Raw genomic sequence first — 23,520 nt, forward strand, 5'->3', positions numbered from 1 at the left:
CCTTTATGGTGGAGTGGCCAGATGGTAACCACTCCTTGGTAAAAGGCACATGACAGCCAGCTTGGAGTTTTCCAAAAAGCACCTAAAGACACTCAGACCATCATTGGCCTGAATCCCAAGTTTCACATCTCGAGGAAACCTGGCACCATCCTTACGGTGAAGCATGGTGGGGATATTTTTCAGTGGCAGGGACTGGGAGACTAGTCAGGCAAAGATGAACAGAGCAAAGTACAGAGAGATCCTTGATGAAAACCTGCTCCAGAGCGCTCAGGACCTCAGACTGGGGTGAAGGTTCACCTTCCAACAGGACAACGACCCTAAGCACACAGCCAAGACAACCCAGCAATGGCTTTGGGACAAGTCTCTTAATGTCCTTGAGTGGCTCAGCCAGAGCCCGGACTTGAACCCGATCAAGCATCTCTGGAGAGACCTGAAAATAGTTATGCAGCAACACTCCCCATCCAACCTGACAGAGCTTGAGAGGATCTGCAGAGAAGAATGGGAGAAACTCCCCAAATACAGGTGTGCCAAGCTTGTAGCGTAATCCCCAAGAAGACTTGAGGCTGTAATCGCTGCCAAAGGTGCTTCAACAAAGTACTGAGTAAAGGGTCTGAATACTTATGTAAATGTAATATTTAATGTTGTAATTTTTTATGAATTTGCTAAAATTTCTAAAAAACGGTCTTTGCTTTGTCATTATGGGGTATTGTGTGTAGATTGATGGGAGGGGGGGAACTATGTAATACATTTTAGAGTAACGCTGTAACCTAACAAAATGTGGAAAGGGCTTTGAATACTTTCCAAAGGCACTGTAGATGTGTACATGACTAAACTATACCATACTACACTATACTATACTGTACCATTCCATACTATACTGTACTCTACATTACTATAGCATACTGTACTAGTCTATACTGTACAATACCGTACCATACTATACCATACCATTCTATTCCATACTATACCATACTATACTATACCGTACCACACTATACCATACTAGCTATACTACACTATACTGTACTCTACATTACTATAGCATACTGTACTAGTCTATACTGTACAATACCGTACCATACTATACCATACCATTCTATTCCATACTATACCATACTATCCCATACTATACTATGCTATACCGTACCACACTATACCATACTAGCTATACTACACTATACTGTACTCTACTATACCATACTACACTATACTATACCATTAAGCAATAAGGCCCGGGGAGGTGTGGTATACAGTCTGATAAACCACTGCTGTCAGCCAATCAGCATTCAGGGCTCGAACCACCCGATTTATAATATACTATACCATATGTAGCTTTTTCCAGTACATCTGTGTTTGTGTATTTGCTTCTACCATGGTGTGTGTGTGTGTGTGTGTGTGTGTGTGTGTGTGTGTGTGTGTGTGTGTGTGTGTGTTTCAGGCTCTGCATGAGCAGCTGGCAGCTTCGGTCCAGGAGATCAGCAATCTGATAGAGCCGGTGGCCATCGCAGCCCGCTCTGAGGCTTCCCATCTGGGACACAAGGTAAGAGACCCCATCCTCTTGGCCTATTTACATTATCCACATCTGTCTGGCTTTATACCTTACAGTCTAATAGGAAATTACATATTTAGTATTAAGGAAATTACGTATTTACGAAATTAAGCTTTTTTTCTATCATTAAACGCCTTCAAAGGTTGTATTTATACCGTCGTATCTAGTGAATTTGTAACTACTTCACTTTGTTTCAAAGACTTGATGCAGCTGGCTGGAGTCTGACAAAAACATACAGCAATGTGATAAAATAGAACATATCTCAACAACAATTTGGTCCTCTCTCTCTCTCTCTTCCTCCTCTTCAGGTGTCTCAGATGGTGAGCTATTTCGAGCCCCTCATCATGGCAGCCATCGGCACGGCCAGTAAGATTCAGAGCAGCCAACAGCAGATGGCGGTGTTGGACCAGACCAAGACGCTGACGGAGTCAGCCCTGCAGATGCTCTACACGGCCAAGGAGGCCGGAGGAAACCCCAAGGTCTGCTTTCTCACAAAACTGTATTTTACTATACTATATGCTATACTATACTGTACGAGTCAGCCCTGCAGATGCTCTACACGGCCAAGGAGGCCGGAGGAAACCCCAAGGTCTGCTTTCTCACAAAACTGTATTTTACTATACTATATGCTATACTATACTGTACGAGTCAGCCCTGCAGATGCTCTACACGGCCAAGGAGGCCGGAGGAAACCCCAAGGTCTGCTTTCTCACAAAACTGTATTTTACTATACTATATGCTATACTATACTGTACGAGTCAGCCCTGCAGATGCTCTACACGGCCAAGGAGGCCGGAGGAAACCCCAAGGTCTGCTTTCTCACAAAACTGTATTTTACTATGCTATACTATACTGTACGAGTCAGCCCTGCAGATGCTCTACCTTGGCCGGAGGTCTGCTATATGACACTCATGGAAAAATAATCTATTCCAGCTTTACTGTATTTGAAAATATTTGACGTCATGTGTTATGTGGTCCTCTGTAGCTCAGTTGGTAGAGCATGGCGCTTTCAACGGCAGGATAGTGGGTTCGATTCCTGGGACTACCCGTACGTAAAATAAAATAAAAAATGTATGCACGCGTGACTATGAGTCGGATTAAAGCGTCTTCTAAATGACATATCCTATACATTTAACTCTGGTCTAAGCAGGGACAGCAGGGCAGCATCCATATCTTCAGTGTTAATGGCAGTATTATGGTTTTTAATGCCGTGACATAGTGAGGTACTGTCTAGGTCTATTCCTAATGTAAGTGGCACTGAGTGGAAAACACGACATGGTAACTAACACTCAATAGAAATGTATCTACCAGCGGCCCAGCTATAGTTTGATGCGTACGACCGTCCACTGATCTTGTCTCTCTCTGTCTGTGTCTGTCTGTCCAGGCGGCCCACACCCAGGAGGCTCTGGAGGAGTCCGTCCAGATGATGAAGGAGGCGGTAGACGACTTAGGCGCCACCCTGTCGGAGACGGCCAGCGCTGCGGGCGCCCTGGGCGGCATGGTGGACTCCATCACCGCCGCCATCAACAAGATGGAGGAGAGCCCTGCCGGCGAGCCCGATGGCTCCTTTGTGGATTACCAGACAACCATGGTGAAGACTGCCAAAGCCATCGCCGTCACCGTGCAGGAGATGGTGAGGAAGGGTGGAGGGGGGGTTGTGAGTTTGTTTGTGGGTGAGTGGTTGTGGGGGGTAGTAAGTTTGTGTGTAGAACTGCTGGGGTTGTAGTAGTTGGATGTGGGTGAGTGGTTATGTGGGGGGGTAGTAAGTTTGTGTGTAGAACTGCGGGGGTTGTAGTAGTTGGATGTGGGTGAGTGGTTATGTGGGGGGGTAGTAAGTTTGTGTGTAGAACTGCGGGGGTTGTAGTAGTTGGATGTGGGTGAGTGGTTATGTGGGGGGGTAGTAAGTTTGTGTGTAGAACTGCGGGGGTTGTAGTAGTTGGATGTGGTTATGTGGGGGGGGTAGTAAGTTTGTGTGTAGAACTGCGGGGGTTGTAGTAGTTGGATGTGGGTGAGTGGTTATGTGGGGGGGTAGTAAGTTTGTGTGTAGAACTGCGGGGGTTGTAGTAGTTGGATGTCATCATCAAACCGTGAATGACATACACTTCCTGTGGAATGATAGTTGTGTAAGGGTTATATGTCTGGTAGAGAAATCTTGTTTTCCATACAGGACATTCTCTTCCCTCAGGAAAAAATATATTGAAAGATCATTAGATAAAAGGCTGTGTCTTGTTTTCAGGTGACTAAGTCCAACACCAACCCAGATGACTTGGGAGGTCTGGCCAGCGAGCTTACTAATGAGTTTGGAGAGCTAGCCACCGAGGCCAAATACGCAGCCATCACTGCAGAGAACGACGAGGTATCTGATGACTAATACATATTCTCAATGCCAGTGTGATAATGCAGTGGAAAAAAATGCAGTTTTATTAGCATGATAATTCTCCTCCCAGTCCTTGGCTTGGGGAAACAGAAGGAGATTCAATATGTAGTTATATGTACAAATACAAGAGCACTGGTTTGGCTGATGCTTTATGGAGGAAAGTGTTTTACTTGTAGTGACTGATATGTGGTCGTCTCGCCTACCTTTGTTGAAAATGCACTGACTGACAGTTGGATAAGAGGATCTGCTTAATGACCCTTTTTTCTTTTTCAAAAGTACAGTACTGAATGATACTGCACTGCAAAAGAGCTTTCTAAAGAGTCCCAACTCCTCTGTCCTTGTCCAGATTGGTTCCCACATCAAGAAGCAGGTTGGGGAGCTCGGCTTCAACTGTACTGGGCTGGTGACTAAGGCCGGAGCTCTGCAGTGTAGTCCCAACGACTCCTTCACCAAGAAGGAGCTGATCGACAGCGCACGCAAGGTCTCCGAGAAGGTGAGCCATAATGACCTATCTGTATTTCTTCCTACCGACATAGAGCTAGCCCCTGTTTTTTAAAACATTTTATATTTGTCCTGTCCTCTGTTTGTTATTTAAGCCTACTGTGTTTTATTTTTTTAATAAACCCCTCCAGATAAGAATTTCCCTCACAGGAACAATAAAGTTATTTGAATATGAATTTGAGTTAACATAGGAGTGACCGTTGTAGCCCCTGAGAACCCAAAGGAAGCCTGGGTATCTGTCTGTTTTGACTGGTGATGCCTTCAACAACGTTACATTGTCACCTTGTCAGGACAAATTTTGAAATAGACTGGTTCCCGGGATTGACAATAATCAGATTGGGATTGAAATGTTGTCTGTTTGGTTCTGGATCTTAATAAGTCACAGTTGGACCATGTCAGAGTTGCAGACATTAAACCTTGGTTGATGCAGCCTTATGATGACACCATATTCATAACATCTCTTCTCTCTGCCAGGTGTCTCATGTGCTGGCGGCCCTTCAAGCTGGTAACCGTGGCACCCAGGCCTGCATCACAGCAGCCAGTACCGTGTCGGGCATCATCGCCGACCTGGACACCACCATCATGTTCGCCACCGCCGGCACGCTCAACCGTGAGAACTCGGAAACCTTCGCCGACCACAGGTACTGTCCAGTAGTCTGGTGTAATATTTGATGCTGGGGTTATTAACTATGGTAGCCTGGTGTAATATTTGATGCTGGGGTTATTAACTATGGTAGCCTGGTGTAATATTTGATGCTGGGGTTATTAACTATGGTAGCCTGGTGTAATATTTTGCTGGGGTTATTAACTATGGTAGGGGTGTAATATTTGAATTAACTATGGTAGCCTGGTGTAATATTTGATGCTGGGGTTATTAACTATGGTAGCCTGGTGTAATATTTGATGCTGGGGTTATTAACTATGGTATGGTAATAGCCTGGTTATTAAATAGCCTGGTGTAATTTGATGCTGGGGTTATTAACTATGGTAGCCTGGTGTAATATTTGATGCTGGGGTTATTAACTATGGTAGCCTGGTGTAATATTTGATGCTGGGGTTATTAACTATGGTAGCCTGGTGTAATATTTGATGCTGGGGTTATTAACTATGGTAGCCTGGTGTAATATTTGATGCTGGGGTTATTAACTATGGTAGCCTGGTGTAATATTTGATGCTGGGGTTATTAACTATGGTAGCCTGGTGTAATATTTGATGCTGGGGTTATTAACTGTTGGACTTGGGAGGGTAAAGTGGGTTAATCGTAATTTTTAAAGGTCTGTCTTTTCATTATATGTGTGAATATACAGAGTAGAAAGTAGATACTTATTTGATACAATATTCGATAGAACTTTATTTGTGTCAGTTATTTGCGTACTCACCCATAGAACACGTCATCATTATCCAGAACACAATATTAACTCTTAAACTCTGGGGCCGGGACGATACCAGCATCGCAATATTTTTTCTATATCATTTTTTTTTTAACATGAAGCCGATCCAGCTCTTTTGGTCCTTTTTAAAAACCTGCTGTATGTAAAATATTGTGTGTTTTTAATAGCTTGAAAAATAAATACATGTGACTCAGGATGACAAAACAATGATGTTTGTTTCCAACGTCAGGACTGTTTTCCTAAAGAAGTTACATCCACTTCGTGTTTTGTTTCCTTGCCACGATACTAAGGAGTGTATGGTGATACTGGTGTCGTCCCACACCCATCATGCACATCACTGTACATAAACAGTGATTGATATTACATAAATAACTGTGAATGCATATGTCTCATGGTGCCCCTCCCAGAGAGCACATCCTAAAGACAGCCAAGGCGCTGGTGGAGGACACCAAGCTGCTGGTCTCTGGTGCCGGGGCCAGCCAGGAGAGACTGGCCCAGGCTGCCCAGTCTTCCGTCATCACCATCACCAAACTGGCCGACGTGGTAAAACTGGGCGCCGCCAGCCTGGGCGCCGAGGACCCCGAGACACAGGTACAACTGTTAGAAGCATGTTCGTCCCCATATTGTTCCCATCCAAAAAGCACTGACATTTTTATTCAGGGTGCCAGTATTATCTGTAGTTAATATTCGTCACTTAAAAAAAGGAGACTCTCACATACATTGGCGTTTAAAATTGGATTCAAAAGAAAGCATTTCCCTACACTATTCTTGCTTTGAAACTTTTACCTTTTCATTTCAAAAGCCAATATCTGGGTCTATCGACTTTTGTCAAAGCAGATATTTGAGTAGTAGTAATAATTGGCTAGTTTTATAGTAAGTAGTCATTTAGTAGTAGTAGTAAGTAGTTGTTTTGTTGTTGTTGTAGTAACAGTAGAGGTAAGTTGTCGTTTTGTAGTAGTAAGTAATTGTTTTATAGTAGCAGTAGTTGTTTTGTAGTACTAGTAGTAGTAAGTAGTGGTTTTGTAGTAGTAAGTAGTTGTTTTGTAGTAGTAAGTAATTGTTTTGTAGTACTAGTAGTAGTAAGTAGTTGTTTTGTAGTAGTACCAGTAGTAGTAAGTAGTTGTTTGTAGTAGTAGTAGTAAGTAGTGGTTTTGTAGTAGTAAGTAGTGGTTTTGTAGTACTAGTAAGTAGTTTTGTAGTAGTAGTAAGTAGTTGTTTTGTAGTAGTAAGTAGTGGTTTTGTAGTAGTAGTAGTAAGTAGTGGTTTTGTAGTAGTAAGTAGTTGTTTTGTAGTAGTACTAGTAGTAGTAAGTAGTGGTTTTGTAGTACTAGTAGTAGTAAGTAGTTTTGTAGTAGTAGTAAGTAGTTGTTTTGTATTAGTAAGTAGTGGTTTTGTAGTAGTAGTAGTAGTAGTGGTTTTGTAGTAGTAAGTAGTTGTTTTGTAGTAGTACTAGTAGTAGTAAGTAGTGGTTTTGTAGTAGTAAGTAGTTGTTTTGTAGTAGTACTAGTAGTAGTAAGTAGTAGTTTTGTAGTAGTAGTAAGTAGTTGTTTTGTATTAGTAAGTAGTGGTTTTGTAGTAGTAGTAGTAGTGGTTTTGTAGTAGTAAGTAGTTGTTTTGTAGTAGTACTAGTAGTAGTAGTAAGTAGTGGTTTTGTAGTAGTAAGTAGTTGTTTTGTAGTACTAGTAGTAGTAAGTAGTGGTTTTGTAGTAGTAGTAGTAGTAGTAAGTAGTGGTTTTGTAGTAGTAGTAGTAGTAGTAAGTAGTGGTTTTGTAGTAGTACCTGTAGTAAGTAGTTGTTTTATAGTAGCAGTAGTAAGTAGTCATTTTATAGTAGCAGTAGTTGTTTTGTAGTACTAGTAGTAGTAAGTAGTGGTTTTGTAGTAGTAAGTAGTTGTTTTGTAGTACTAGTAGTAGTAAGTAGTTGTTTTATAGTAGCAGTAGTTTTGTAGTAGTAGTAGTAGGTAGTGGTTTTGTAGTAGTACTAGTAGTAAGTAGTTGTTTTGCAGTAGTACGTAGTCGTTTTATAGTAGCAGTAGTTGTTTTGTAGTACTAGTCGTAGTAAGTAGTTGTTTTGTAGTAGCAGTGGTTTTGTTGTTGTAGTAGTAGTAGATAGTGGTTTTGTAGTAGTACTAGTAGTAAGTAGTTGTTTTGCAGTAGTAAGTAGTTGTTTTATAGTAGCAGTAGTAAGTAGTTGTTTTATAGTAGCAGTAGTTGTTTTGTAGTACTAGTTGTAGTAAGTAGTGATTTTGTAGTACTAGTAGTAGTAAGTAGTTGTTTTATAGTAGTAGTAGTAGTAGTAAGTAGTTGTTTTATAGTAGTAGTAGTAAGTAGTTGTTTTATTGTAGCAGTGGTAAGTAGTCGTTTTATAGTAGCAGTAGTAGTAGTAGTAGTAGTAAGTAGTTGTTTTATTGTAGCAGTGGTAAGTAGTCGTTTTATAGTAGTAGTAGTAGTAGTAGTAAGTAGTTGTTTTATTGTAGCAGTGGTAAGTAGTTGTTTTATAGTAGCACTAGTAGTAGTAAGTAGTTGTTTTATTGTAGCAGTGGTAAGTAGTTGTTTTATAGTAGTAGTAGTAGTAGTAGTAAGTAGTTGTTTTATTGTAGCAGTGGTAAGTAGTTGTTTTATAGTAGTAGTGGTAAGTAGTTGTTTTATAGTAGTAGTAGTAGTAGTAGTAGTAGTAAGTAGTTGTTTTATTGTAGCAGTGGTAAGTAGTCGTTTTATAGTAGCAGTAGTAGTAGTAGTAGTCGATTTATAGTAGCAGTAGTAGGACCTTGCAATGTTTCTTATACTAGTGTTTAATTGAGTGCTCTCTCTCTCTGTGCTTGCCTTCCTCTCTTCACTCTTCCTCTCTTCACTTCAAAAGGCTCTTCTTTCTTCGCATGGGACAGATCTCTGTACAAATGTGGGTACTCTCTTCCCTTTTGTCTGAATATGAACTGACTCAAAATGTCCTTTGTCTGTGCTCTTTGGAGTGGCCATCAGTTATAGTGTATACACTACCACAGACTATAAAGACTTTAGTCTGTGGTTGAGATTAGGATGAACAAAGACACACTGGGTGACCCACTGAGGTCCGTTCATTCTGTTATCCAACTTCGGTCCTGGAGAGTTACTGGGTGTTCAGAGTTTTATTCCAGCCCATTTCGAAGACACCTGGGCCTGTATCCACAAAGTGTCTCAGCGTTGGAGTGCTGATCTAGAATCTGTCCATAAACTCTTATTTATTATGATCTAGGGTCAGGTCCTATCTGTCCATAAAATCTTATTTATTATGAGGCAAAACCGATCCTAGATCAGCACTCTTACACTGAGAGACTTTGTGGATACGGGCCAAGATTTAAATAATCAACCAATCATGATCTTCAGGGCTGTATTAAAAGCCTGCAGATACAGTAATTCTTCATGACGAGAGTTAAGAGAGCTACAGGAGGAACCAAGTGTAGCAAGATGTTTTGAGTTGATAATACTACTCTCCATGCCCCTCCCTTCAATAGCTACATTAGCCACCACATGCCTCAAACCTGCTACAGACATATTGAGTTTTTAACTGTGGTGGACGTTCAATCTTCAGCTCATGTCATTTATTAAGGGTTCTCTACTGAATTGCTGACATGGTTTCTATGCTTAAGCACAAATAGCCTTAAGAAACCACCGATGTGCATTAAAGTTTCCAAAAGCATCAGCATTTACGAGCTTCCTGTTTACAAGGTCGGCTCGTCAGACAACCCTCCCCCCCCCAAAAAAGGCATTTGTGCGGTCTTTATTCATTCTGATGGGTTTCAAGGGTGTGTTCTCATCTCTCATACTTACGGCATACGGGTTGATTTGAAAAGTTCTTTAATGTTTTTAATGTTTATTTGCTGCCGGGCTCTGACAAACTAGCCACCCTCACTTTGTACAGCTTCGATTCGATTGGGTTTGATTGTCTCATATTTGATGGGTTGGATTTGGCTCATTGATTGGTCCATTTTCCGATCTGTCCAATGGTATTCCATTTTCTTCTAGCTGCTGCTCCCCACTCTGCTTGGCTCCTCCCTAACCACCCTATTGGTAATCATGCATTGGTGAATGCGCTAATTTGAACAACAGGCTGTTTTTGTTCAACCTGCTTATTCCCAGTAATTACTACTTTGTCCGGAGTACTTTTTGATTTACAATGTCAGAAATGGAAAGTGAAAATCTAGGAAGAATGGCTCTACTGAGTTCTTTCAATACATTGTCTAGTCTAGTGGTCTCACCTTTATGACTATAGTCATCCAAAACCTAACTGCTTTTATCTGCTGTCTCATCAAGTCTGTTATTGGTATGAATAACTGTTATTGGTATGAATAACTGTTATTGGTATGATTAGACACTGTTATTGGTATGATTAGACACTGTTATTGGTATGAATAACTGTTATTGGTATGATTAGACACTGTTATTGGTATGAATAACTGTTATTGGTATGAATAACTGTTATTGGTATGATTAGACACTGTTATTGGTATGATGAGACACTGTTATTGGTATGATGAGACACTGTTATTGGTAATATTAGACACTGTTATTGGTATGATTAGACACTGTTATTGGTAGGAATAACTGTTATTGGTATGATGAGACACTGTTATTGGTATGATGAGACACTGTTATTGGTATGATGAGACACTGTTATTGGTACGATGAGACACTGTTATTGGTACGATGAGACACTGTTATTGGTACGATGAGACACTGTTATTGGTACGATGAGACACTGTTATTGGTACGATGAGACACTGTTATTGGTACGATGAGACACTGTTATTGGTATGATGAGACACTGTTATTGGTATGATGAGACACTGTTATTGGTATGATGAGACACTTATTGGTAATATTAGACACTGTTATTGGTACGATGAGACACTGTTATTGGTAATATTAGACACTGTTATTGGTACGATGAGACACTGTTATTGGTACGATGAGACACTGTTATTGGTACGATGAGACACTGTTATTGGTACGATGAGACACTGTTATTGGTACGATGAGACACTGTTATTGGTACGATGAGACACTGTTATTGGTACGATGAGACACTGAGATTTTTGTGTGTTTGTGTGTGTGTGTGTGTGTGTTTGTTACCAGCCAGGAGATGTCATTGTTTTACCATTGTAAACCTCCAGTCACTTGTTTCCTTCTCTGGTGGGCCCTCTATAGGTGGTCCTGATCAACGCTGTCAAAGACGTTGCCAAGGCTCTGAGTGACCTCATCAGCGCCACCAAGGCCGCTGCAGGCAAGCCTCACGACGACCCTGCCATGCTGCAGCTGAAGAACTCTGCCAAGGTAAAATAGTCCTCTTCTGGGCCTGAGGTTGATCCAGGGGATAAGCCTGCTGCCCTCGGCACATATGCCATCCTTTGCCTGCGTGGGATCGAATCCTGACATGTACCGGTCTTCACACTATGTTCCAGCTTTCTGTCTCATCTTCATTTCTCTCTATCCCTTTCAATAAAACTGGAAAAATACTTTCAAATATATTTATGAAATAGTTCTCAGTTTCTCTGTAGCTCTGGACTGCTGCTAAGGTTGTGATGTCACTAACACGTGTTGGGTCTCTAACACCAGTCTCCCTCTTATATACAGTAAATTAATTGCAATTTTATATTTATTTATTCATTTATATATACACTACTGTTCAAAAGTTTGGGGTCACTAAGAAATGTCCTTGTTTTTGAAAGAAGCACATTTTGTGTCCATTCAAATAACATCAAATTGATCAGAAATACAGTGTAGATATTGTTAATGTTGTAAATGACTATTGTAGCTAGAAACGGCATATTTTTTATATTTTTTATTATGGAATATCTACATAGGCGTACAGAGGCCCATTATCAGCAACCATCACTCCTGTGTTCCAATGGCACATTGTGTTAGCTAATCTAAGTTTATCATTTTAAAAGGCTCATTGATCATTAGAAAACCCTTTTGCAATTATGTTAGCACAGGCGAAAACTGTTGTTCTGATTAAAGAAGCAATAAAACTGGCCTTCTTTAGACTAGTTTGTGGGTTTGATTACAGGCTCAAAATGGCCAGAAACAAAGAACTTTCTTCTGAAAGTCGTCTATTCTTGTTCTGTGAAATGAAGGCTATTTCATATGAGAAATTGATCTGGTACAACGCTGTGTGCTACTCCCTTCACAGAAAAGCACAAACTGGCTCTAACCAGAATAGAAAGATGAGTGGGAGGCCCTGGTGCACAACTGAGCAAGAGGACAAGTACATTAGTGTCTAGTTTGAGAAACAGACTTCTCACCAAGTCCTCAACTGGCAGCGTCATTAAATAGTACCCGCAAAACACCAGTCTCAATGTCAACAGCGAAGTGGCGACTCAGGGTTGCTGTCCTTCGAGGCAGAGGTCCTCTGTCCAGTGTCAGACAAAAGGAGGGGGTGAGATATGGCGTTTTCTTTGCAACTCTGCCTAGAAGGCCAGCATCCCGGAGTTGCCTCTTCACTATTGATGTTGAGACTGATGTTTTGCGGGTACTATTTAATGAAGCTGCCAGTTGAGGACTGCTAAGGCTGTGATGTCACTAAATTTGATGTTGTTTTAATGGACAAATTTTTTTATTTTTTTAAACGAGGACATTTCTAAGTGACCACAAACGTTTGGACGGTGTGTGTGTGTGTGTGTGTGCCTGTAAATACATGCATGCATGCATGCATACATACATACATACATACATACATACATACATACATACATACATACATACATACATACATACATACATACATACATACATACATGCATGCATGCATGCATGCATGCATGCATGCATGCATGCAGTCGTGGTCTAAAGTTTTGAGAATGACACAAATATGAATTTTCACAAAGTCTGCTGCCTCAGTTTGTATGATGGAAATTTGCATATACTCCAGAATGTTATGAAGAATGATCAGATGAATTGCAATTAATTGCAAAGTCCCTCTTTGCCATGCAAATTAACTTAATCCCCAAAAAACATTTCTACTGCATTTCAGCCCTGCCTCAAAAGGACCAGCTGACATCATGTCAGTGATTCTCTTGTTAACACAGGTGTGAGTGTTGATGAGGACATGGCTGGAGATCACTCTGTCATGCTGATTGAGTTCAAATAACAGACTGGAAGCTTCCAAGGGAGGGCGGTGCTTGAAATCATTGTTCTTCCTCTGTCAAACATGGTTACCTGCAAGTAAACACGTGCCGTCATCATTGCTTTGCACAAAAAGGGCTTCACAGGCAATGATATTTCAGCCAGAAAGATTGCACCTAAATCAACCATTTATCGGATCATCAAGAACGACAAGGAGAGCAGTTCAGCTGCGGGATCGGGGAACCACCAGTACAGAGCTTGCTCAGGAATGACAGCAGGCAGCTGTGAGTGCATCTACACACAGTGAGGCGAAGACTTGGAGGATGGCCTGGTGTCAAGAAGGGTAGCAAAGAAGCCACTTCTCTTTATTTTATTTTTTTATTTCACCTTTATTTAACCAGGTAGGCTAGTTGAGAACAAGTTCTCATTTACAACTGCGACCTGGCCAAAATAAAGCATAGCAGTGTGAACAGACAACACAGAGTTACACATGGAGTAAACAATTAACAAGTCAATAACACAGTAGAAAAAAAAGGGGAGTCTATATACAATGTGTGCAAAAGGCATGAGGAGGTAGGCGAATAATTACAATATTGCAGATTAACACTGGATTGATAAATGATCATGTACAGGTAGAGATATTGGTGTGCAAAAGAGCAGAAAAGTAAATAAATAAAAACTGTGGGGATGAGGTAGGTGAAAATGGGTGGGCTATTTACCAATAGATTATGTACAGCTGCAGCGATCGGTTAGCTGCTCAGATAGCTGATGTTTGAAGTTGGTGAGGGAGATAAAGGTCTCCAACTTCAGCGATTTTGCAATTCGTTCCAGTCACAGGCAGCAGAGTACTGGAACGAAAGGCGGCCGAATGAGGTGTTGGCTTTAGGGATGATCAGTGAGATACACCTGCTGGCGCGCGTGCTACGGATGGGTGTTGCCATCGTGACCAGTGAACTGAGATAAGGCGGAGCTTTACCTAGCATGGCCTTGTAGACGACCTGGAGCCAGGGGGTCTTGCGACGAATATGTAGCGAGGGCCAGCCGACTAGAGCACACAAGTCGCAGTGGTGGGTAGTATAAGGCGCTTTAGTGACAAAACGGATGGCACTGTGATAAACTGCATCCAGTTTGCTGAGAAGAGTGTTGGAAGCAATTTTGTAGATGACATCGCCGAAGTCGAGGATCGGTAGGATAGTCAGTTTTACTAGGGTAAGCTTGGCAGCGTGAGTGAAGGAGGCTTTGTTACGGAATAGAAAGCCGACTCTTGATTTGATTTTCGATTGGAGATGTTTGATATGGGTCTGGAAGGAGAGTTTGCAGTCTAGCCAGACACCTAGGTGCTTATAGGTGTCCACATATTCAAGGTCGGAACCATCCAGTGTGGTGATGCTAGTCGGGCATGCGGGTGCAGGCAGCGATCGGTTGAAAAGCATGCATTTGGTTTTACTAGCGTTTAAGAGCAGTTGGAGGCCACGGAAGGAGTGTTGTATGGCATTGAAGCTCGTTTGGAGGTTAGATAGCACAGTGTCCAATGACGGGCAGAAAGTATATAGAATGGTGTCGTCTGCGTTCTCTCCAGGAAAAACATCAGGGACCGACTGATATTCTACAAAAGGTTCAGGGATTGGACTGCTGAGGACTGGGGTAAAGTCATTTTCTCTGATGAATCCCCTTTCTGATTGTTTGGGGCATCCCAAAAAAGCTTGTCCGGAGAAGACAAGGTGAGTGCTACCATCAGTCCTGTGTCAGACCAACAGTAAAGCATCCTGAGACCAATCATGTTTGTGGTGTGGAGTGGACTCACTCACAATTTTGCCTAAGAACACAGACATGAATAAAGAATGGTACAAACACATCCTCCGAGAGCAACTTCTCCCAAACATCCAGGAACAGTTTGGTGATGAACAATGCTTTTTCCAGCATGATGGAGCACCTTGCCATAAGGCAAAAGTGATAACTAAGCGGCTCGGGGAACAAAACATCAATATTTTGGGTCCATGGCCAGGAAACTCCCCGGACCTTAATCCCATTGAGAAGTTGTGGTCAATCCTCAAGAGGCGAGTGGACAAACAAAACCCCACAAATTCTGAAACTCCAAGCATTGATTATGCAAGAATGGGCTGCCATCAGTCAGGATGTGGCCCAGAAGTTAATTGACAACATGCCAGGTTGGATTGCAGAGGTCTTGAAAAAGAAAGGTCAACACTGCAAATATTGACTCTATGCATCAACTTCATCAACGTCAATAAAAGCCTTTGACACTTATGAAATGCTTGTAATTATACTTCAGTATTCCATAGTAACATCTGACAAAAATATCTAAAGAGACTGAAGCAGCAGACTTTGTGGAAATTCATATTTGTCATTCTCAAAACTTTTGGCCACGACTGTACATACAGTTGAAGTCAGAAGTTTACATACACTTAGGTTGGAGTCATTAAAACTTGTTTTTCAACCACTTCACACATTTCTTGTTAACAGACTATAGTTTTGGCAAGTTGGTTAGGACATCTACTTTGCATGACACAAGTCATTTTTCCAACAATTGTTTCCAGACAGATTATTTCACTTATCATTCACTGTATCACAGGCTTGCAAGCCGAAGAACACCATCCCAACCGTGAAGCACGGGGGTGGCAGCATCATGTTGTGGGGTGCTTTGCTGCAGGAGAGACTGGTGCACTTCACGAAATAGATGGCATCATGAGGGAGGAAAATTATGTGGATATATTGAAGCAACATCTCAAGACATCAGTCAGGAGGTTAAAGCTTGGTTGCAAATGGGTCTTCCAAATGGACAATGACCCCAAGCATACTTTCAAAGTTGTGGCAAAATGGCTTAAGGACAACAAAGTCAAGGTAGGGGGACTCTGGTCTGTTTGAAACATGTTTGGTATTACAGACTCAGTCAGGGACAGATTGAAAATGTCAGTGAAGACACTTGCCAGTTGGTCAGCGCATGCTCTGAGTACACGTCCTGGTAATCCGTCTGGCCCCGCGGCCTTGTGAATGTTGACCTGTTTAAAGGTCTTACTCACATTGGCTACGGAGAGCGTGATCACACAGTCGTCCAGAACAACTGTGCTCTCATGCATGCTTCAGTGTTACTTTATGCTCGCTTTGAGGCAAGTAATTAAACTCATCTGGTAGGCTCATGTCACTGGGCAGCTCGAGGTTGTGCTTCCCGTTTGTAGTCTGTAAAAGTTTGCAAGCCCTGCCACATCCAATGAGAGTTGGAGCCGGTGTTATACGATTCAATCTTAGTCCTGTATTGACGCTTTGACTTTTTAATGGTTCTTCGGAGGAAATAGCGGGAATTCTTATTAGCTCCCAGGTTAGAGTCCCGCTCCTTGAAAACGGCAGCTCTACCCTTTAGCTCATTGCGGATGTTGCCTGTAATTCATGGCTTCTGGTTGGGGTATGTACGTACGGTCACTGTGGGGACGACGTCATCGATGCACTTATTGATGAAGCTAGTGACTGATGTGGTGTACTCCTCATGAGGCTGTTTGAGAGAATGCCAAGAGTGTGCAAAGCTGTCATCAAGGCAAAGGGTGGCTATTTGAAGAATCTCAAATATTACATTTATTTTGATTTGTTTAACGCTTTTCTTTGGTTACTACATGATTCCGTGTGTTATTTCATAGTTTGGATGTCTTCACTATTATTCTACTATGTAGAAAATAATGAAAAACCCTTGAATGAGTAGGTGTGTCCAAACTTTTGACTGGTACTTTATATATAGAACAAAAAAATAAACACGGCATGCAACAATTTCAGAGATTTTACTGAGTTACAGTTCATATAAGGAAATCAGTAAATTGATTTTATTTTTTTGCCCTTATCAATGGATTACACATGATTGGGCAGGGGCGCCTGGGAAGGCATAGGCCTACCCACTTGGGAGCCAGGCACAGCCAATCAGAATACATTTTCCCCGCAAAAGGGCTTTAATACAGACAGCAATACTCTTCAGCACCCCCAAATTCTCTAGAACAATGTTGGAGGCAGCTTATGATAGAGAAATGACATCTGTGGCATTGTGACAAAACTGCACATTTTAAAGTGGCCTTTTATTGTCCCCAGCACAAGTTACACCTGTGTAATGATCATGCTGTTTAATCAGCTTCTTGATATGCCACACCTGTCAGATGGATGGATTATCTTGGCAAAGGAGAAATGCTCACTCACAGGGATGTAAACAATTTTGTGCACAACATCTGAGAGAAATAAGCTTTTTTGAGCGTGTGGAACATTTCTGTAGTCTTTTATTTCAGCTCATGTAAAGTGTTGGTCTCATTTTTCATGTTGCGTTTATATTTTTGTTCAGTGTAGTACTTTTATTATGAGTCGGGGTGAGGGGGGCAGGTATCTCTCTCTCTCTCTGTCTCTCTCTGTCTCTCTGTCTCTGTCTCACTCACTCACTCACACACACACACACACACACACACCACACACAGCTGTCAGTAAAGTTTTCCTAAGGTACTTTATAGCCAAAACACTGACCTCAACCACACCCTGTACTTTATCCCTTCTTTAAGTCATTCAGTCATAAATCATCTGATTCAGAACTGAAGTGTATGTTGACAGCTGAGGGTGTAACTCTGCACTCATCTCACCCTCCTCCCCCTGCTGACCTAGAATGGAGCATAGGGCAAGGCTATCACACTGTGGCAGTCTGACAGTACATCGCCACTCGCTGGGAGAAGTGTGTGTGTGTGTGGCCAGCCTCCCTGGCAACCTTAAAACTCTCCCCTGTCCCTCCACTCCATTTTCTCTTCATAATAATAATACATGGGTTTTATACAGTGCTTTTAATGGAACCAAAGTCACAGTAGTTTCTCCCTTTCTCTCTCTCTCTTCCCAGTCTCTCCCATTCTCTCTCTCTTCCCAGTCTCTCCCATTCTCTCTCTCCTCCCAGTGTGTGTCTCTCTCTCCTCCCAGTGTGTGTCTCTCTCTCCTCCCAGTGTGTCTCTCTCTCTCTCTCTCTCTCTCCCAGTGTCCCTCTCTCTCTCCTCCCAGTGTCTCTCTCTCTCTCCTCCCAGTGTGTCTCTCTCTCCTCCCAGTGTGTCTCTCTCTCCTCCCAGTGTGTCTCTCTCCTCCCAGTGTGTCTCTCTCCTCCCAGTCTCTCTCTCCTCCCAGTGTCTCTCTCTCTCTCTTCCCAGTCTCTCCCATTCTCTCTCTTCCCAGTCTCTCCCATTCTCTCTCTCTCCTCCCAGTGTGTCTCTCTTCCCAGTCTCTCTCTCCTCCCAGTGTCTCTCTCTCTTCCTAGTCTCTCTCTCTCCTCCCAGAGTCTCTCTCTCTCTTCCCAGTCTCTCTCTCTCCTCCCAGAGTCTCTCTCTCTCTTCCCAGTCTCTCTCTCTCCTCCCAGAGTCTCTCTCTCTCTTCCCAGTCTCTCTCTCTCCTCCCAGAGTGTCTCTCTCTCTTCCCAGTCTCTCTCTCTCCTCCCAGTGTCTCTCTTCCCAGTCTCTCTCTCTCCTCCCAGTGTCTCTCTTCCCAGTCTCTCTCTCTCCTCCCAGTGTCTCTCTCTCTTCCCAGTCTCTCTCTCTCCTCCCAGTGTGTCTCTCTCTCTTCCCAGTCTCTCTCTCTCCTCCCAGTGTGTCTCTCTCTCTTCCCAGTCTCTCTCTCTCCTCCCAGTGTGTCTCTCTCTCTCTTCCCAGTCTCTCTCTCTCCTCCCAGTCTCTCTCTCTCCTCCCAGTGTGTCTCTCTCTCCTCCCAGTCTCTCTCTCTCTTTCTTCCCAGTCTCTCTCTCTCTTTCTTCCCAGTCTCTCTCTCTCTTTCTTCCCAGTCTCTCCCTCTCTTCCCAGTGTCTCTCTCGTCTGTCTCTGTTTCACCCTTTTCTTTCTCGTCTTGATCTCTTTTCCTCTCACTTTTCACAACCCTTCTCTCTACCATACCTGACTGAGAATACACCAGTTCCCTTCTCTCTACCATTCCTGAGAATAGACCAGTTCACTTCTCTCTACCATACCTGAGAATACACCAGTTCCCTTCTCTCTACCATACCTGACTGAGAATACACCAGTTCTCTCTACCATACCTGAGAATACACCAGTTCCCTTCTCTCTACCATACCTGAGAATACCCCAGTTCCCTTCTCTCTACCATACCTGAGAATATACCAGTTCACTTCTCTCTACCATACCTGAGAATATACCAGTTCCCTTATGTCTGTCCCCCAACTCTTTCACATAGTAATAACACCTCTACTGTATGTCTGTCCCCTTGTCCCCCCAGGTGATGGTGACCAACGTGACGTCACTCCTGAAGACAGTGAAGGCAGTGGAGGACGAGGCCACCAAGGGCACACGGGGACTGGAGGCCACCATTGAACACATCAAACAGGAACTGGCTGTGAGTGGCACTGGCACACAGAAATAGAATAACTAGAATTCCCATTCAAGTGACTGTTCTGTCATTCTATTTATATGCTGTCACACCAGAGGACAGTTGTCTTGAAGTGTCACTGGACAGCAGAAGTTTCAACTCAAAATCAACCAGCTTTAATTTGAGAATAGAAGACACATTTGTCCAGTTTGAGGTGGAAATTTAACATAATCACTCATCATACACACGTCATACAATGCTGTAATACCGTTTTCGAAAATTCTGTACATCAAATACACAATAGTGTATTTATCATCACAGTAAGTTATATTGTTAAGTTAAAAAACTATTTTGAAGAAAGATATTACATATTATAATCCTATATACATGTATGGGCCTTTTTATATAATGTCCTATTATAACAAAAAGTCAAGTATTATAGCTACCAACAGGCTAAGTAAATAGTTACTGTTTTGCTCTCTCTCAGGTGTTCAGCAATGGCGATCCTCCCCCCAAGACGTCCACTCCAGAGGATTTTATCCGTATGACCAAAGGCATCACCCAGGCAACAGCCAAAGCAGTGGCTGCTGGGAACTCTTGTCGCCAGGAGGACGTAATCGCTACGGCCAACCTAAGCAGGAGGGCCATCGCCGACATGCTGCACTCGTGCAAGGTCAGAAAGGGGTCAAGACGACCCTTAGATAACCTTCAGATAACCTTTATCTTCTCTAACTCCTTGGAGCTAATCGCCCTCGACAACCTTAAAGGGATACTTCAAGATTTTGGCAATTAAGGCATTTTTTTCTACTTACCCGGAGTCCGATGAACTCATGGATACCATTTGTATATCTCTGTTTGAAGGAAGTTGAAGGTGGTTTCTGGAGCCATTGATAACTAGCATTAGCGCAATGACTGGAAGTCTATGGGAGCAGCTAGAATGCCAGTTGGAATGACGAGCTCTCTAATACCTTTTTGTAATTATCGAAGTGAATATTTATGAATACAGCAAAGAAAAACCCAATGTTATCTATTCGTGCACCAGTCATACATGTCCCATACTAATGTGTGTGTCTGTGTGGTCTCCACAGCAAGCCGCCTACCACCCAGAGGTCAGCAAGGAAGTTCAGAACAGGGCCCTGCGCTATGGCAACGAGTGTGCCTTGGGCTACCTTGGTCTGCTGGAGCATGTGCTAGTGGTAAGATTACATGTATCTCTTATTTGAATATTATTTTATTTAAGCGGCAAGAAATGGCCTCTGTTTGTCAAAGTGCAGATTTTTTTGCGGGGGATGGTTTGATGTGTAGGCGTTGGTTCAAGCCCACTAGCACTAAACAACATGAATCACTGAATCAAGGTGATGATTAGTTGAATCAGGTGCATTAGTGCTGAGCTGGAACAACATATTTCACTGGATCATGATAAGTTGAATCAGGTGCATTAGTGCTGGGCTGGAACAACATGAATCACTGAATCATGATTAGTTGAATCAGGTGTGTTAGTGCTGAGATGGAACAACAGGCTCCACACACAGATGTCCAAGACCAGAGTTAGTGGTGACCACCACTGCTGTCAGGGTTGTGTGGACTAGGGAGGGTATATTCTTACATGGGAGTTAATCTCAAGACCAACACCTCCCATATACCCCACATCCCCCTCCACCCCACACACCCTCTCCCAACCTTCACCCCACATCCCCTCCTCCCGAGTGGCGCAGCGGTCTAAGGCACTGCATCTCAGTGCATGAGGCGTCACTCCAGACACCCTGGTTCGAATCCAGACTGTATCACAACTGGCTGTGATTGGGAGTCCTATAGCATAATTGGCCCAGTGTCGTCCAGGTCGTCATTATAAGAGGACTTTGTTCTTAACTGACCTGCCTAGTTAAATAAAGGTTAAAATAAAAATAAATGATCTTCCTCCATTCACCCCCTCCCTCCGTTCCTTCACCCCACATCTTTCAGAGGGCTCTGGATGAGACCGTTTCAAACAGCAATTCCTATAGCTCCCAAAATACTAGACCTGCCCCTCTGCCCCCATAACTGAGCAAAGCGTGTCAATATTGTCCCAAGAGGTGTTGCCAAGACACACAACCACCAAACCCTCCCCCCACAAAGAGATTAATTTACCATGTGATTTATGACATATCTGTTGCCATGGGACATAAAAAGCCTTATCTATCATTAAAACCAACCCATTGCCCCGCCCCCACTCCCAATGTCAGAGGTCACATATAATGTCAACGTCCTTTTTCCTCCTCAACACTCCCTGTCTAAGACGGGTCTAATTGGTGGGCGGGGAGCGCAAGGTGTTAAGCCACAGTCATGTCTATTATAGAGGGATAGGGAAGGGATATCGGTTAACATGGTGACCACTAGAGCTCTTGGATTCCACTCAGGAACTAATCAGCAAGGGACTTCCTCAGGGTGCAGGGATATTGGAACTATATTTGGGAGCTGTTAAATTGCTTGTTTGGTTGCAAAAAGAGAAATCAAAAGGGACAAATCGTAAACTTGAAATCTGTGTGCTTACTTGGACGTTGACTGACTCAGACTTACACATAAATCATGCATTGATGTCAATGGGAGATTTCAGACATTTTTTTGTCACATGCACAGATTTCAAGATAGAATTCTGCCATGATTAAGTTATTCATTACTATAGATTTACATGAAAATCAAACGATATTAAGACGATATCACATTTACGAACAATTTCCATGCACATTTTCTCACCTGCTATTTGCTTATACTTTATCCACCGTGAATTTAAATGTCCATGTAAATGTAACCGAAAGGTCCTGATGAATTTCCTCTCCACCCTCCCCCCCCCCCCCCAACTTCCTGTCTGGGTCTCACTGTTGACTGTGATGATGTAGCCGGTGAGTAGGAAGGGAGGCTGTGTGATTGACTGCACGAGTGTGGAGCTACATTGACCCATTTCTGGGGACATACTTTCACCGCCCTGAAAACACTGATCCTAGATCAGATCCACACATCGCTCCTTATCTGGCTCTAAAATTGTTTATATAATTATATTACCTCAGATCTACAGTTATCTGGCTCTCAAGTTGGTTTTAAAGAAAAATATATATATTTTTTTTTTACAACCAAATAAAATGTTTTCGTTTCACTTGTTTTTGAGAAACCAGAGAATCACTTCCTCATCCTCATTGTGTAGTATGGAAGCTCAAAAAACACATATGTATTCTTTCAAACGGAAACACTCTCAGCATAGTGATGTGGGTCTTTTAAAAGTTGTAAACATAAAATTGTGTCATTCTGAACTTTATCCGCAAGATAATTTCACACAAAATGTAATATAATATGACAGCTACTAGAAGCGGTAGTATCCCAATAGTAGAAGCGGTAGTATCCCAATACTAGAAGCGGTAGTATCCTAATATGGTATTATCCCAATGCTAGAAGCGATAGTATCCTAATACTAGAAGTGGTAGTATCCCAATATGGTAGTATTCTAATACTAGAAGCGGTACTATCCTAATATGGTAGTATCTTAATACTAGAAGCGGTACTATCCTAATATGGTAGTATCTTAATACTAGAAGCGGTAGTATCCTAATATGGTAGTATCCTAATAATCGAAGCGGTAGTATCCTAATAATCGAAGCGGTAGTATCCTAATAATCGAAGCGGTAGTATCCTAATATGGTAGTATCCTAATACTAGAAGCGGTAGTATCCTAATATGGTAGTATCCTAATTCTAGAAGAGGTAGTATCCTAATATGGTAGTATCCTAATAATCGAAGCGGTAGTATCCTAATGTGGTAGTATCCTAATACTAGAAGCGGTAGTATCCTAATATGGTAGTATCCTAATACGAGAAGCGGTAGTATCCTAATATGGAAGTATCCTAATACTAGAAGCGGTAGTATCCTAATATGGAAGTATCCTAATACTAGAAGCGGTAGTATCCTAATACTAGAAGCGATAGTATCCTAATACTAGAAGCGGTAGTATCCTAATGTGGTAGTATCCTAATAATCGAAGCGGTAGTATCCTAATATGGTAGTATTCTAATACTAGATGTGGTAGTATCCTAATATGGTAGTATCCTAATACGAGAAGCGGTAGTATCCTAATATGGTAGTATCCCAGTACTAGAAGCGATAGTATCCTAATACTAGAAGCGGTAGTATCCTAATGTGGTAGTATCCTGATACTAGAAGCGGTAGTATCCTAATACTAGAAGCGGTAGTATCCTAATTCTAGAAGCGGTAGTATCCTAATATGGTAGTATCCCAATACTAAAAGCG

General features: G+C 42.3%; 1 protein-coding gene across 3 annotated transcripts in view; it reads left to right on the plus strand.

Moving 5' to 3' along the window:
- The window catches only part of tln1 (talin 1), a 159,258-nt gene that overhangs the window by 118,644 nt on the left and 17,094 nt on the right, over positions 1 to 23,520 (plus strand). For all 3 annotated transcript variants that reach the window (XM_064943510.1, XM_064943509.1, XM_064943511.1), the window contains 11 exons: positions 1,439 to 1,540; positions 1,858 to 2,028; positions 2,934 to 3,182; positions 3,786 to 3,905; positions 4,273 to 4,419; positions 4,902 to 5,068; positions 6,226 to 6,409; positions 11,002 to 11,127; positions 19,156 to 19,272; positions 19,733 to 19,918; positions 20,334 to 20,441. In XM_064943510.1, coding sequence (XP_064799582.1) covers positions 1,439 to 1,540; positions 1,858 to 2,028; positions 2,934 to 3,182; positions 3,786 to 3,905; positions 4,273 to 4,419; positions 4,902 to 5,068; positions 6,226 to 6,409; positions 11,002 to 11,127; positions 19,156 to 19,272; positions 19,733 to 19,918; positions 20,334 to 20,441 — 1,677 coding nt within the window. The remainder of the gene's footprint in view (positions 1 to 1,438; positions 1,541 to 1,857; positions 2,029 to 2,933; positions 3,183 to 3,785; positions 3,906 to 4,272; positions 4,420 to 4,901; positions 5,069 to 6,225; positions 6,410 to 11,001; positions 11,128 to 19,155; positions 19,273 to 19,732; positions 19,919 to 20,333; positions 20,442 to 23,520) is intronic.

Source organism: Oncorhynchus masou, chromosome 28 (genome assembly GCF_036934945.1).
Source record: "Oncorhynchus masou masou isolate Uvic2021 chromosome 28, UVic_Omas_1.1, whole genome shotgun sequence".
Classification (NCBI taxonomy): Eukaryota; Metazoa; Chordata; class Actinopteri; order Salmoniformes; family Salmonidae; genus Oncorhynchus; species Oncorhynchus masou.